The sequence below is a fragment of the Conger conger genome, chromosome 4, assembly GCF_963514075.1.
Source record: "Conger conger chromosome 4, fConCon1.1, whole genome shotgun sequence".
NCBI classification, from domain to species: domain Eukaryota; kingdom Metazoa; phylum Chordata; class Actinopteri; order Anguilliformes; family Congridae; genus Conger; species Conger conger.
Window position 1 is genome coordinate 26,446,276 of NC_083763.1, and position 15,382 is coordinate 26,461,657.

At 39.1% G+C, this 15,382-nt stretch overlaps 1 protein-coding gene across 1 annotated transcript in view; it reads right to left on the bottom strand.

The window, feature by feature from the left end:
* zeb1b (zinc finger E-box binding homeobox 1b) overlaps positions 1 to 2,551 on the bottom strand; it is an 83,969-nt gene extending 81,418 nt beyond the window's left edge. Inside the window, exon 1 of the mRNA XM_061238161.1 lies at positions 2,436 to 2,551. Coding sequence (XP_061094145.1) covers positions 2,436 to 2,550 — 115 coding nt within the window. The 5' untranslated portion in view covers position 2,551. The remainder of the gene's footprint in view (positions 1 to 2,435) is intronic.
* Positions 2,552 to 15,382: the final 12,831 nt, after the last annotated feature.

Here is a 15,382-nt window from a genome sequence, read left to right on the forward strand (position 1 = left end):
TTACATCAGCAATATACACAGCATTTTATAACCTTATATTCAGCCACCTTTATAGGTGTTCTATCACCTTGCTTACCTGGTCGTCTACATAAATGCAGCCCCGCCTGTACTGCAGTAACGGTCGACCGCCATTCTTCCTTGATTCGCTCAGGAAATGACACACACGTAACACATGGAACGTAAAAAGGGAAACATTGCAAAGCATGATGCAAAGAGCGCACTGGTAGACGGGGCGAAATGGAAACAACGAGTAATTTTCATCCACCTTAACGTCTCTTGATTTTCGTCAAACGTCTTATATACAGCCCAGACAAGGCGGCGCGGACGCGTACAATCACACACACAAACTCAGTCGGTCGCGAAAGCAACACATACATACCACTTACTTAAAACACAATGGGATGGGGAAAAAATGACAACACGCGTAGTAAATAAATCCCTCCCATAAGAATGAAGCCATTTGACAGGAGGGAGCTGCCAGCATGCAGGAGATAACTAAACACCATTTTTTTTCTACCTGCACAAGTTGCCATTTGCTGCAGCGTTTAGGAATCTCTTTCCCTTCTGTTAGAGATAGATCGGTTTTCACGAAACGACGCCTTTTCAAAATCTGTGGATTTAGTTGTCCAGAAATTAGATTCGCAGGTTTGTTTTTACAGAGGACATTTGAAAGACCAAAGCCCCATTTCCCCCGATCAGGTAAACATGTTTACCGCTCCTGAGCAGAGACATTCGGTGGCTCAACACTTCGCTGTGTGTCACACTCGTCGTCAGCGCAGAAGGAAAATCCTTATCTTTGGCTTCTGAACATTCACTCAACAACTCAGAGCTTTAAAAACACTTTTACGATCAATTAAAATACAACATAATTGTAAATCAAACAAATTAAAAGGTGGTAATACCCGTGTATGTCAATAACATTTAATAAAAACATTCCGCCTACAGAGCGAATTAATTAAATAATTCAGGAATTACAAAAGTAGAAATATACAGAATATAAAACAAGACAGCCCTAAAATCCAAACGAAACACTCAAAGATACTACAGTCATTGAAAAACTGTAACATTTCATTCATTTTAATAGAATAAATAAACTTCTCATTCAGCCTAATGATTTAGGTTGTACCTATCACTTTATTTCACACGCGCGTGTGCATCGACACGAGATGCAATGTAGCTACGCTAAATGGGTGAAATTACACAAAAATGACGAACTCAGAGTAGTTCAGCGTAGTTTCGGACAATATATTTTTCCAGTCGCAACTATCGCGCCTCTAACAGCACGTTTAGATACGGTAAGATAAACAGAATGCCAAACTCGAGGTTGTGCATGTACATGCATTCCTTATATAGACTGCAGCAGTTGTTCATGCAGACAGAGCTAGAGAGGCCCCTCTCTTTCCTCAACCTTACCACCCAACACGCATTGTACAAAACAGGTAGCAAGCTAGGCTAGTAATCCCGAAAATGCGCGTGCTTTCCCATTTGTGCACCTTGTTATTATTAACTCCATGTCAAGTCAATGTAACCCCACTGAACATCGGTGCGGACAATAAAACACAAAGTGCTCATGTAGGCTACGTATAGGCTATTTTATATTTTAATTGCAAAAATAATGTTATCCGTGGTTGCCTAAATAGAAAACTTGCAAATCTCGTTAAAGCAAGAATAGTCCGAGCCCGACAAAGAGGAAAACGCATTTCTGGATAAATTTCCTTTAAATACCTTATAAAACCATTGTCATGAGCACGCGCTTAAACTCAATGCAGCAACAGTGTTTCGTCCACTACCTGTGATCACACTGAGAAGTGGGATCGAACTAAAAACGTCACAGTATTTCCACGCTAAATGTTTTATATAAAAGAAACAGACTGTCTACATAACAAGTAATGGTTGAATAACTTTTATTATTTTAAAATAGCTCGATACGGGTAAGCTGTTCCGCTGGGGTAGCCTATGCTACCAAGCTATTGCATTTGCTCTACTGAAAACCCACCAGGTAGCCGGCAAGCAAGCAAATAAGTTTCAGTTCAGTACAGAGAAAGAAAAAAAATTCGAAACTCGAGAGCGACCCGAAAGGAGTTCCACCTTAAAGGTTACAAATAAAACAACTGAGAAAATACATTTAGAGTAAAAGAAGAACAGAGAAACATGAACAGGGAAACAAAAGCGAGTCCCAGCAGCACGGGATTAGGTGCGTATAACGGTTCAGAGAGCAGTGAACCGCTAGGCGGAGAGAGAGACGCGAACCAGGTATAACGGTACACCACATAGGCATATAATACAGAGCTTACTTACTACTTTCCAGCACTTTGGCTCACAAAAACACGAGGTTCAAGAAGTTCCAAAGCCATCGGAGGGTTGAGGATGTAAAAAACACCTTATATTCCACTTTAGCGAAAGAGAGCCCAGCAGATCGGAGTAGTTTTACTCACCGTTATTCCTCCTCGGATTCGCCTGTTTTCTGCGCTTACACCTGGGGCCATCCGCCATGATCCTTTCGCTGTGTCTAAATGCTGCTGGAGAGTCACCTCCTCTCTCGCCCCCCATACCCCCTCCTCCCTCCACTCCACCTCCCCTCCCTGCACCTGGTTTACGACACTGCTTTACGACATCACCTTCTAACTGCTACACCTCTTGATGCCCTCACCACCTCCTCCTCGCGCTCGTGTACTCCTGCCTCTCCGCATGTCCGCCTGCGCTGCTCGCGAGCTGTCCCATACTCACACAACTAATGGAGCTTACGATAGCATTGAGTGGATATGGGACCCGTCCATTCTCGTCACAAAAGTTAATTTGTTACACATCGGACACTGGGTGGGGACATTGGTTGGTGCCACAGGTGGAAAATCGTATTAACAGGTAATTCAGTTTGTCAGTCTGCAACCTACGAGCAAAGCCTATTAAGCTCTAGGCTAGTAAAATATGTAAGTAAAATGCTTTACTAGTATGACAAACGAAAAAAGTGAATATTAATAGAGCAGTAGGCCTATAGCAATAATCGTAATAATGATTCGGTGTCATTTAGCCTATTGTTTATAACGCACTATAATGATTATTAAAATGTAGGCATTGTTGTAATGATACTACTGCTTTTACTACTGTACTAGCCTATACGTTCTCAACTTTGTTAATTAACACATTTAAGGGGTCCGTCCTGAATTTCAGTTGGACCCCTGACGTGACATCGTCTTTCGCTTTTCCGTTTCACTATGCTGTAAATTCTCAGCTGTTTGTTTTTTTAACAAAGAAGCCCCACGTCACGAATAGACATTTCCGACCAATCTACTGCCTCGTCCGTTTGAACGCTGAGGCTATTTATTGCATAGGAGAGGAAGCAATGCAGTAATGTGGATAAATCGAAGTTGAATGCAACATGTTTGTGGATGAGTTCATATTCTTTAGTTAGATGCTTGTTCTATGTGTATTTATTTAAATAATAGACGTTTTGCTCCCACCACATAATGTGCTTTTTAATTATTAGTGTTCTACGTGGTTAAATAATTGGTTTGCTCAGTGATGTAAAACATTAGACTAGTATTTACAGTCTAGAAATATCTTCCCGATTGTTTGCATACTGTTGCGCAATCAGTAATGTAAACACAACCTGCCATTTCAAGAAAAAAATATTTCTAATATTATAATAATTATAATTATTCCATTGAATTTCAATGGGATTTAAAATATTATCTATTGCTTTGTTAAATTAACCATTTTAAATTAAAAACAATGAATTCATTGTAGTATATTTGTATCAATGCATACAGGAAATGTATATTGACTCGATTTTTTTCTTCAACATTTTAGCTTTTTTTATTGCAATCTTTTAGATATTTGCAGTGTTTTTTAGAGTTTTTTACTAGATGAAATGAGATGCAAGAATGTTATGTGCAGTGACGGTCATGGGACCCTATGCAGTGATTCAATACTCTGTCCAAAGAATGGCCTGGCTGTTCCTGAAATGAGGGAAGTGTTTATCAGAACATCAGGAGAAAATAAGGGAAAACCCCACTGCAGGTTTGTGGCAAATGACGCTGCTTCTAATCTCTTATCGCAGATTTTCTGGATCAATCACAGAGTGGTCACATGTTGTGAATGCGTCCACAGGTGTAAAGGGGAAAAGCAGTCATATTATTCAAGAACTTGGGCTGTATATGTTCCCAGGTTTCTACATTGATTGTAGCCAATGACAAGTTACAAATGCACAACAGCATTCATGAGCTATTCTTGTGCCTTAACAAGTTTTGTGTGTTGGTGTTTATGCTGATGCTTCTTGGTTAGTTGCCCCCCCCCCCCCCCAAAAAAAAAGAAAAAGAATAACTTTCACACAATTTACCACCCCCCAGGTGAATGTGAGAAATTTTCTCTATTACATATTTGGTATGTTTGCATTTAGTTACGTGCATGGTTGCATGCATTTAGTCCACTAGCCTTTGGTGGCTAGCTAGCACTGTGTTTTAGGCTAGCCACTGTTGGGCTAGCCTAAAACACTGGATAATTTCTGTCATTGCTTCCAGTTTCTGTCTACATATTCAACTTCATTATTGAAGTCATTATTGTCTCAATTATATATATTTTTAATGTACCTAGAGTTCCACAAGCTCCACATAGCCCACCCTCTCTATGGGTCTATGAAATCTTTGGTTTGGATGATAGACTATGCTGGGGGAAAAACTGATTTGCTGTAGTGTCAACAAACCTGACAATACAATTATTTTACAACAATCAGATGGTATTCGTATTACCCTACATAGCCCTTCTCCCGTAGTATACACCTACCGAGCTCAGCCGCTGCTATGGCCTACTGTAAGAACAGCGGCATCTCTTGGTTTGAAAGCAACAATATTTCTGATGCATGTAAGGCATAGGCTACACAATGGATCAAAAGCAGCAATACATTTTTACAGGATCCCAGCCATATTGTTTCGATCGGCCACAAATTTATGACAGAGCATGTACATTCTGTGTACACAAAAATACAAAAAACTCGTAAATTTGTAAACGCGTAATTCTTTTATAGTTTAGCACTTAATGTCTCAAATTCTAAGTCAAGGACCAACCGAGAACTACTTCAGAAAACTTGATGGCAATTTGTGCACAAATTATGGTAAAGATATCGATGGGCATTCAAATTCCACATGAGCACCCAGATGTCCTCAAGTGTCCCCAAATCTCTCCAAATACAAAACATCTGCAGATATTTTTGTCCAGACACATGAATGATCAGAAAATGTAATTTAAAAAAAAAACTGATTTTTTGATACAAATTTTTAAGAAAATTAACTGTCACATGTCTTTTATTCACATATATCCATCCATCCATCCATCCATTATCTGAACCCGCTTATCCTGAACAGGGTCGCAGGGGGCTGGAGCCTATCCCAGCATACATTGGGCGAAAGGCAGGAATACACCCTGGACAGGTCGCCAGTCCATCGCAGGGCACACACACTATTCACTCACACACTCATACCTACGGGCAATTTAGACTCTCCAATCAGCCTAACCTGCATGTCTTTGGACTGTGGGAGGAAACCGGAGTACCCGGAGGAAACCCACGCAGACACGGGGAGAACATGCAAACTCCGCACAGAGAGGCCCCGGCCGACGGGGATTCGAACCCAGGACCTCCTTGCTGTGAGGCAGCAGTGCTACCCACTGCGCCATCCGTGCCGCCCTTATTCACATATATAAGAGTATGATTTTATAAAGCATGCCCAAAGTGTCCAAAAAGCTCTCCATAAAGGATTACTCACCCTAACGCTTTATAATCAATCTGCATTACATTTAAAACTTGAACTTTACTTCAATGTAGGTTAACCAGAGCCCAGTTAGCCCCACTAGCCAGTAAAATGAACTTTATCTATAGCAAGTTCTGTGTTTATGCACGTCTGTTTATTCATTCTGCTATGCGAATTAAGCAATATTCCTAAACTGGCTGTCATCTCAATATGACACATTATACCTTGTTGAAAGGGGTAGGAAACCCTGTACAAGAAGCTTGCCATGCCATGTACTGAAATGACCTATCAATGCATTTATGAAACAATAAGAAGTAGTCCAAGATGGAATTTGCAAAAATATAGTTTTCTCAAAAATGGCTGAACGGATTATGAAATAAACTTCAACACTAGTCAGAAAACAGTCGTAGCTTCATAACCAGGTGGGATATTTGGTTGCATAAATACAATAAATATATAAATATATAATAATTTGCAAAACAAACTTGCATTTCTACCAAACCAGAAATATGTTGACTGGACGTGATAAAAGCGAGCTAAGAAAAAAACGATGTGTTTTGTGTCAACTATGTGTCATGCAACTTCTGAATTGTATATATACAGGAACATGATTTTTTTGATGTAGAGAAATGCTATCAAGGATTGTTAGAATATGCCTTTTATTTTCTGAGTCTGTGGCAAGGTGAGTGTTGTAAATGTGAGCATGACATGGGGGAGGGTAGAGTTTTATTGCCCTGTTTTGTAAATAAGAGAATGATAAGAATCTAAACTGCTGTTCTTGCTAGCAGAGAGTCTTTTTAACAATCTGGCATTGCCATTTTTGCTCCCCAATAAAAAAGAGAATGGGAATAATGGGAGACATGTATGTCTGGTGTAAAGCAAATACAACATTTTACAGTAAGAACATCATACCAGTAGTCAAACATGGTGGTTGTGTGATAGTGTTGGAATGCTTTGCTGTCTCAGGACCTAGACTTGCCATTCTTGAAAGAACCATGCATTCTGCTCTATAGCAGAACATTCTTGAATGTCTTGTCATTGGTCCATGAGCTGAAGCTGGAGTGTAATTGGTTTAAGCGGCAAGACTATGATCACAGACAAAAAAGCAAGTCCACATCTGAGTGGCTGAAAATAAACTTTAAAAAGGTCCTGCAGATCTGAAATGAGCAGTGCATGCTCAAAAACCTACCAACTTGTTTGAATAGAAACAGTTCTGCAACAAAAGTGGGCTAAAATTCCTCTACAGTGATGAGAAAGACTGATATAAAATTGAAGCATTTGGTTGCAATTATTGCTTCTAAAGGTGGTGCAAGTTTAAGGTGGTGTAAATTACCTTTTCATAAGAAGAATAGGTTCCCTTTGTCTAATATTACACTTTGACTAAAGTGACATTCAGTGTGACAAATATGCACAAATAGAGGAAATCAGGAAGGGTGCACAGCACTCAATTCACAGCTCTGCGTGAATATTAAAAAGTAAATCTAAACTAAACATTTATGCACACAGTATTTGGTATCATGGAGCTGGTCACAAATTCAAGAAGACTCCCAGACCTTCTGGGAGAGGTGGGATGTCTGCTATAGATGTATATGAAGGTACATACTCTTCCTTCCACCCTTTGTGATTATCCAGAAGCATGGAACAAAATACATAAATATGCCTCAGTACTGTAAACCATCATTTTATGTGCTTTATTAATGATTCAATAGAATCAACCAAATTGTTACATTAAAAAAATCACAATTACAACCCCGGGTTTAATGGTAAATGGACTGCATTTATATAGCACTTTTATCAGAATGAATGAATGCTTCTCATTCACCCACTCACACACCAATGGCGACTGGCTTCCATGCAAGGCACCAACCAGCTAGTTGGGAGCAATTTGGGGTTAGGTGGCTTGCTCCGGGACACTTCGACACACCCGAGGTGGGGGTCTCTTTTATTTATTATTTCAGCCTCATAATGGCTTCCTTGACTGTCATTGGCACAACTCTGGTCTCCACGTTGACACCAATCACTGATTCCAAAGGCAACCAAAAGCCTAGAATCAAGATTAGATACTGAGGTTATACCTGCACTAAGGAAGAGATTGAATACACCTGACTATTCAGAAACTGCTGAGAAGCCAACTGTCCAATTTCTTTTGGAATGTACTTATACTATGTATATGAATGTAAATGATGACAGTCTGCACTACAACCTAATTGATTCCTTTCAAATCCAATATGCCGGAGTACAAAGTCAAAAGAACAGAAATTGTACTACTGTCCAAATACTTACGGACTGCACTGTAGATGAGATTCTGTGACTTATTTAGGAGAATTTGTTGAATCTGACGAGGCACACGTCATAGTAAGTGTCAGGTATCAGAATTGAAGAAGCAATAGCAACCTGGAAATAGGCAGAATAAGTGTTTTTATTTTGTAAAAGGCATGTCAGGCAGGCTGTGGCCAAATGCAGGCACAATAGGTACAACAGAGGTAATCAAGTTCGTAATAGGAGTCACAGGCAGAAGTCAAAGCACAAGGAAAACAGGTATGACAAGATAATCCAATTTGTGGTCGAGGTCCCCGGCGGAGGTCCAAACACAATAAGGCAATCAGAACAGGCAACGGTACAGAACGCGATCCAATAATCATAATCTGGTATCAAACACAGAACAGAACAGTAATCCAAAAAACAGAAGTCGGTACACTAGCAGGCAGAAAAATGCTGGAAAGAACACATTACAATCTGGCAAAATAACAGGGCAGACAGACAGGTATAAATACATAGATAATTGAAATGAAATGACAAACAGGTGTGGGTGCAGGGAAACAGGTAACGAGACACAGGTGGAGAAACTAACTATGGAAAGCAAACTAGGACCAGAGGCATGAAAGACAAGACAGGAAAACAGAAAACGCTAGGACAGGGGGACATGGAGTGTGAGAGATAAGAATATGAAAATGTTCTTGCATGAGGCTCATTGTCCTAGCTATGACCAAGTCTCTATCTAGCAGACACAAGCAGATTTTCTGTGAAAAATTCCAGTTGTTTTTTTTATACATTTTGCTATTGATCTTAAATAGTGCCCCTGGACCACTGGCAGCAAAATAGCTCCAAACCATCAATGACCAACCTCCATATTTGACAGTAGGTATGAGGTGCCTCTCCATGTGTGCATTCCTCTTTTCGTCGCCAAATAGCGTGTAAGGCAAAAAAATTACATTTTAGTCCCATAGCACGCACCAGTCATAATTCCAATGACGTTTGCCAAACTCATGACACTTGGTTTTGTTTATTATGCTCAGAAAGGGCTGTCTTCGTGCCACCCATAGTGTGTGTTGGCACAGAGGTGGGGTTTTATGGTTCATTCGGACTTGGTGACCCCAATTGATGATGTGCAATTTTTAATCTGTGATTCCTATAGGTTCTTTATGGCCTCTCTCACCATCGTGCATTTGCATCCTCTGCTTGCAAAAGTTGCTTATGTTTTACATTCATTATTGGTATATAAATAATACAAATAATACATTTTAAATGATTGGTATGTTTTTGTACCCATTACTAGACTTGTGACTATCAATTACCATATGTCTCTTGGGTTTTCCCATGCTTATGGATGACAAAGGCATTTTACATACAATAATTTAGACACCTATAGTTTCAGAAAAAAATGAGATTACTCAATAAAAAACATAGAGGGAGTAAATGTATTCACATAAAACTATATCATTTTCCCATATGTTTGAACATAAACTAGATTATTATCTGTGCTGTCTATTATATGTAGCCTTTTCCTACATTTTGAGGAAAGGTACCCATAATTCTTGAGCTGACTGTATGTTATTTAACAAAAGAAAGCTTTAGAGTGATATGTGAAAGTCAAGGTTCAAGAGAACCCCCTCTCCCCCAAAGAAAAAAAAAAAAGATCAGGTTTGTAAGTGATGGAATCACTGTTCTCATGCCTCATCGTGTCTACATCAACAATAAACTCCATGGGGGCCATATGTTACTACTTAGATAACCTTTGGTTTTCTGTACACTCCAGCTCAAGTTAAATTTGTTCCCTTTTTTCCTGACACAAGGTGCATAGACCCCTGCGGATGACCTGTTATATTTTGATACGAACAGCAGACTGTGAATTATTCAGGGAGAAGCAGTCTGTAGCAGAGCTTTGAAATGACACAAAATAATAGCTTTTACAGCCCACTGTATCTGAACTTGCTCCAGGTGCCACACTGGACCAATCGGCAGTGTAGTTCAAGTAATGTGCGTGTGTATGTGTGTGGGGAAGGGGGGGGGGGTGTTTGAAACAGTGTGTCCCTGGATGGAAAGCACTCGAAAGAGCCACATCAGCAAAGATCAATGATGAGGCATTTCAAAAAACCACACACACAGACTGGAAAAAGAACTGCTTATTATTCAGTGGAAACAAAAATCTTTCCCATTTTCCTTGGATGCTGCCTGTAGCATGAAGTCATTTTTTCAGTCTTTGAAAAACATAGAATAACAATAACAATAACAGAGCAGAGACATCTCTGAAATGTATAAAAAAGACCTGTGGCATGACACACTGCATTTCTCTCTCCACTGGCACCAGACCACCCATACATATTAAAACATGGAAAAGCAGGACAACAGCACCAGAGTGTGATAAATTGCCTGTACTTTTTTTTTTTGTCTTTTCTGTCAATTTTAGATGAGCAGCATCAGATGCTTGTGCGCTTTGTACTGTGAGAATCCAGGTCTGAAGGAGGCACTTTAGTCTGCTTTTACAAGCAACTTGAATGTGATAGTGACAATAGAAGGAATATTGTTAACTAGACAAGAGGGTCCGTCCTTCATTGTTGTTTCAATAATGACTCCCCTCTTCTCCACATAAATAAATAAATAAATAAATAAAAGAAAGTACAATCAAGAATACATACTGCATTTAGTTACACATAGAAGTAGATTACAACAAAACAACAATATCAACAAGAAAACATTTGGTATAGTTGAATGGCTAAGGTGATGAAAATGGAAAAGACAAAAAAACCCTCAAACCACAAGGTAGCAAGAAGCCATTTTCTACATTAAGGGATCAAGCTGTTCACTGAAAATGTGTATTGATTCCTGTGCTGCCTGGATCATTAGGGAGATTAATGCTAACAGTGTGAGCTTCAACCGTCTCATCTGGGCTATCGGAGGGGCCTGGGGACACATGTCGACGGCATGAGCCTGATGTCGGGTGTGGAGGGTTGGAGACAGGCTACACACAAAGCCATCTGGGGTTGAGAGAGGGAGAGAGCGAGAGAGATTAGTGTTGAATGATATTCATTGTTATTGGTGCTGGAGCAGTCGTCCCAGTTTATACCAATGTATTCCTCTGTGCAGATAACATGGGACTTGTGTCTTCTGTAAGATTTGTAAAGCAGCTTGGCTCTGTTTGAAGTATACTGTCGGAAATGAGCAATACGAATCAATCTGGATAGATCTCTGTGAAACACGCATCTCACTATAGCATGAAGCTAAGTATTAGAGTGCTACCCCAGCTGCAACTACTTTACCTTCGTGTTGAAATCACTGCACCAGAAAGCCTCAGTCTTCTAAATGAAAATGAAAGGTTACCAAGGGAGTTTTTATTCTATAAAAAGTATCCTATATTCTGTAAAACTACCTAAACCCAAAGCCTTGGTTTTAATAACTGGGACAGAAGTAAAACAGAAACCCAACAATTAGTACTTTCTTTAAACATTGTGAACATCCACAGGTATTCCCCAATAACCCCGGACAACCTTCCCCTTCACATCCAAGTACAGCCAAGATTTGGTACCACTTGAACCAGTCAGACCAGAACCCCCATAAACACAAAGCCTTATTGAGCAAGCATGCCTCACCCCCTGGGCCAGTTGGTTCTGACGCATATGAAACCAAGCCAAACTGGAACCAGAACTGAGCCAGTTTCTGCTCTTTATGGTTTGTATGTTTTAATTTATGTATCAACTTTATTTCTCCATTTCAAATTCCCAATTTTCCTGTTTGGGTGATTATTATTCCATTAATATTGATTTTATTTAGTAAATTGTTCTGCCAATTAGTTCTGTTATCAATGGATTATACATATATTCCACATTTGGTACCCTGCTGTGGCAGTCGTGTTTATGATAACTTTGTGCCAAGGTACTCATTTAAACTTGAGAGAGTGTTTCTGGGAGTCAATTACCTGCCCAAAAATACAAATATATCCCACTTATAAAGGTGACTGAAAAATTGCCAGTTCCCTTTGATGAGGACCTGAGCTACAGCACAGTCTACTGTGGCCTGCAATAGCCAATGTGTGATGCAGAAGGCACCTTAAACCTCTTCAATAACACCCTTACTGTATCCAGATGTCTTAAAATGTTTTTTTTTTTAACCGCCAAGCTTAAAGACAAGCTGGATCTTTTGGGGGGATTTTTTAAGGATGGAGAGTTGATTTCATTGTCAAATTACTGTAGGAGGGGGATGTCAATTGAGGATGCATGCCACTGTATGAAAAGGATATTGATTGGAGGGGAACAGATATTTGATCGACATTACTCGTCCACTTGTACATGATGACTTAAAATGTCCTAAAATCTCATTTTCCAGGAAGTCGATGGAAAAGAACTTTGGTGTGCAAAAGCAGAAGTATTACAATTTTATAATTTGGGAATATATACTTAAGATCAGTGGAGGAAATGGTGGAGTACCATTTAAAATATCCTTTCTGGCTGTAGTAATCCTGCAGCTTTGTTGGTAAAACAAAGCCTTCAATGTTAGATTTCTGCTGAGGCTATCAATGGCAAAAGTGTGTGTATTGAGTATAGTCACCAACTACCATATGCCTTGACTACCCAGTACCCACAGATGTTATTTTTCTGTTTCTTACAAAATACTTTGTTGATGTAAGTTATTCGCTTAATTAGCCTGAAAATAGTGTATTTAGCAGTTGAAATATAAAAAATATTCTCCCAGGAGAGGATGCGCCCAGGTTCCTGGGCTAAGCCTTGGATGTCTTATTATCCTAGAATTGCTACTGCTTAAGATATGTTTGTATGGTTATGAAGAATTGACTAAATTGAGAACAACATGAATTTTGATTTCAGCTTGTCTTCAATCATTTTTTCTTTAGAGATATAGTATTGTTTCTCTAACGTGGGCATCTTTTTTCATGTTAGAAATTATCATTCAACTTGAAAGATGTTAGTTCCTAAGCTTTATCATGCTTTGAAACAATCCACACGTACAAATAAGAACTTTCATTTTCTTACTGAGGGATGGAATTTACCTGGCAAGAGTTTTTTACCTGATGAGAACTCCATAGATTGTACTGAAGCTACAAAACATGGGTTCAAGGTGAGAAATCCAACAATGCTAAAAATATATTTGAGGGCATGATGTTGCTCTTTGTAGTTTTCCTGAACAATGCCAGGCCTTTGTGAACTTCCTTTGTTTTCTATGGTCTAAATCTGACCATGAAGGTGAATCACAGGCAGTCCAACCTTGACATCACAATAATGCTGCAGTTGAGGACCCACGTTCCCAAGTTGTTTCATGTGATTAGAGAATGAATACTTATATGCCAAACTTCATATGAGAGAAGCAGTTCACAAGTGACTCTCTAATTTGAACCAATCGTAGTGCTTTGCTGTGGACACAGCAGTGTTTTTATTCATTCAAACAAGTCAGAGATTGAAAGTCCGCAATGGCTCCACGCATCATGTGGTTCATGAAGCCACACTGTCCCAATATCACAATACATATTTGTTCATTTAAAATGAGTGGCCTAGAAGTGACCCTCGAAGGGCGCCACCATTACCTTGAAACCACAGTTAAATTTACAATGTATTTATTGGACTGCCTGGCATATTGACGGTACATTTTTTGTTATAGTTGGCAGAAAAAAACACACCATCTGCAAATCACATCATTTCAGTACACCATGGTATTGTTGTTGGAGGTTACATCTTCTCAAGTCAGATGATCCTCTCAGGACCAATGCCCTTGATGTGAAATATATAAAGAAGGAAAGTATTACTACGTTGCTTCAAGGGACTTCCCAAAAAAACATGACCATGGGATGTCTGTACATGAACAACCACTCAGAATTTCCCAGTCCTAATATGTGTGCCTAGTACCCAAATCTAATAATTCCAGATCATAACAAAATAATGAAAAGGTGTCCAGATTCATGCAAGTCACATAAAATAATGGTAAATGTGTATGTCTGTGGGGGGTTTGGAGGATATCCTGCTTTTAGCTGATAACGTTGGACGGAAATATATGTTTTTTTGGGGGAAACCCTTCAGACAACTGACCTCAGCAAACCCTCATTATGTTAATGTACAATACATCAGATTGTTAAGAATGAAAACAATAAAGAAAATAAATTAGTAAAAACTGAAAAAATAAGGAAATGGCGAAATAACATAAATTCAGCCAACTTTTTTTATTCCTGTAAATGACATTTCAGATGAAGGTTTACAGCAGAGTTTGTTCATATACAACTTCCTGCACCAGGAAATAAATCACACAACTACTAGATTTCACTGAAAATTTGGCTCCAGAAAATGGAAAGGTAATGAAATGTTCATAAGAGTGAAGGCCTTAAATTAATTGTGGGTAAAGCTTTGGTCCACAAGCACTTGTATGTGACTCAGTAGCGTTCAACATACTGTACTGTATATTATAGATTAATTAGATAGATAGATTAATTTGAGTTTAAAGACAAAGGGAATGTGAAAATCCATTCACTAAATGTCAACCATATAATGCTTTTCACTTGGCAGTCTAGTTTAATTGTTGTTAAGGAACAGGATATGCAGTATAACTCAGATGTTGCATACTCAATACTGGGGCAATAAAATGAGTGCATCTGTTAAATACACAATGAAATTGCCATTTTATCTTTATTCAAAGTAATGAAAACATCTTGGTAGTTTTTCATAATAGATTATTTAAATGCCCTGTTCAGTTTGAATTGTATCATTACTCATGCCTGAGTACTGAGAGCTTCTTTGTCAAGTAAACATACAGGCCCCAGTTAAACATACAGGATCTCCGTGTACCTCAGCTCCACTCATGATACAAATGCTTATTGATCAATTACTTATGACTAGCCCCACCCCTTCCACCCGATAAATGGAGTCCACCAAAATGTTTTTTGTGCGATCATCTGTGATTCAGCAATGCATTATGAGGTTAAAATGTAAACTGTCACCTTTAATTTCAGGGTATTTACACCCATACCAGGTAATCAATGTAAGAATTACAACCCTTTTTATACCAAGACCATCCATTTCAGGGGACCAAAAGTAATTGGACAGTTGGCTTCTCAGCTGTTTCTGATTATTCAGGTGTATTCAATACCTTCCTTAGTGCAGGTAAAATGATGTTTTGAGTATCTAGATTTGATGACTTAACCCCTGGTCATCTTTTTTGATGCAGCTAAAGAATGGTTTGCATCTTATAGTGCAGCTGTAGATTCTATTTGAGAAGTCTTCCGCAGAGAATTGTAATACTTATCGCTGACACATCCATGCCTGCCTGCTGAAGAGTGTTTCTGATCTGTCGGACAGGTATTTGGGGGTTTTTCTTCATTATGGTAAGAATTATTTGGCCATCAACTGTAGAGGTCTTCTTTGGCCTCC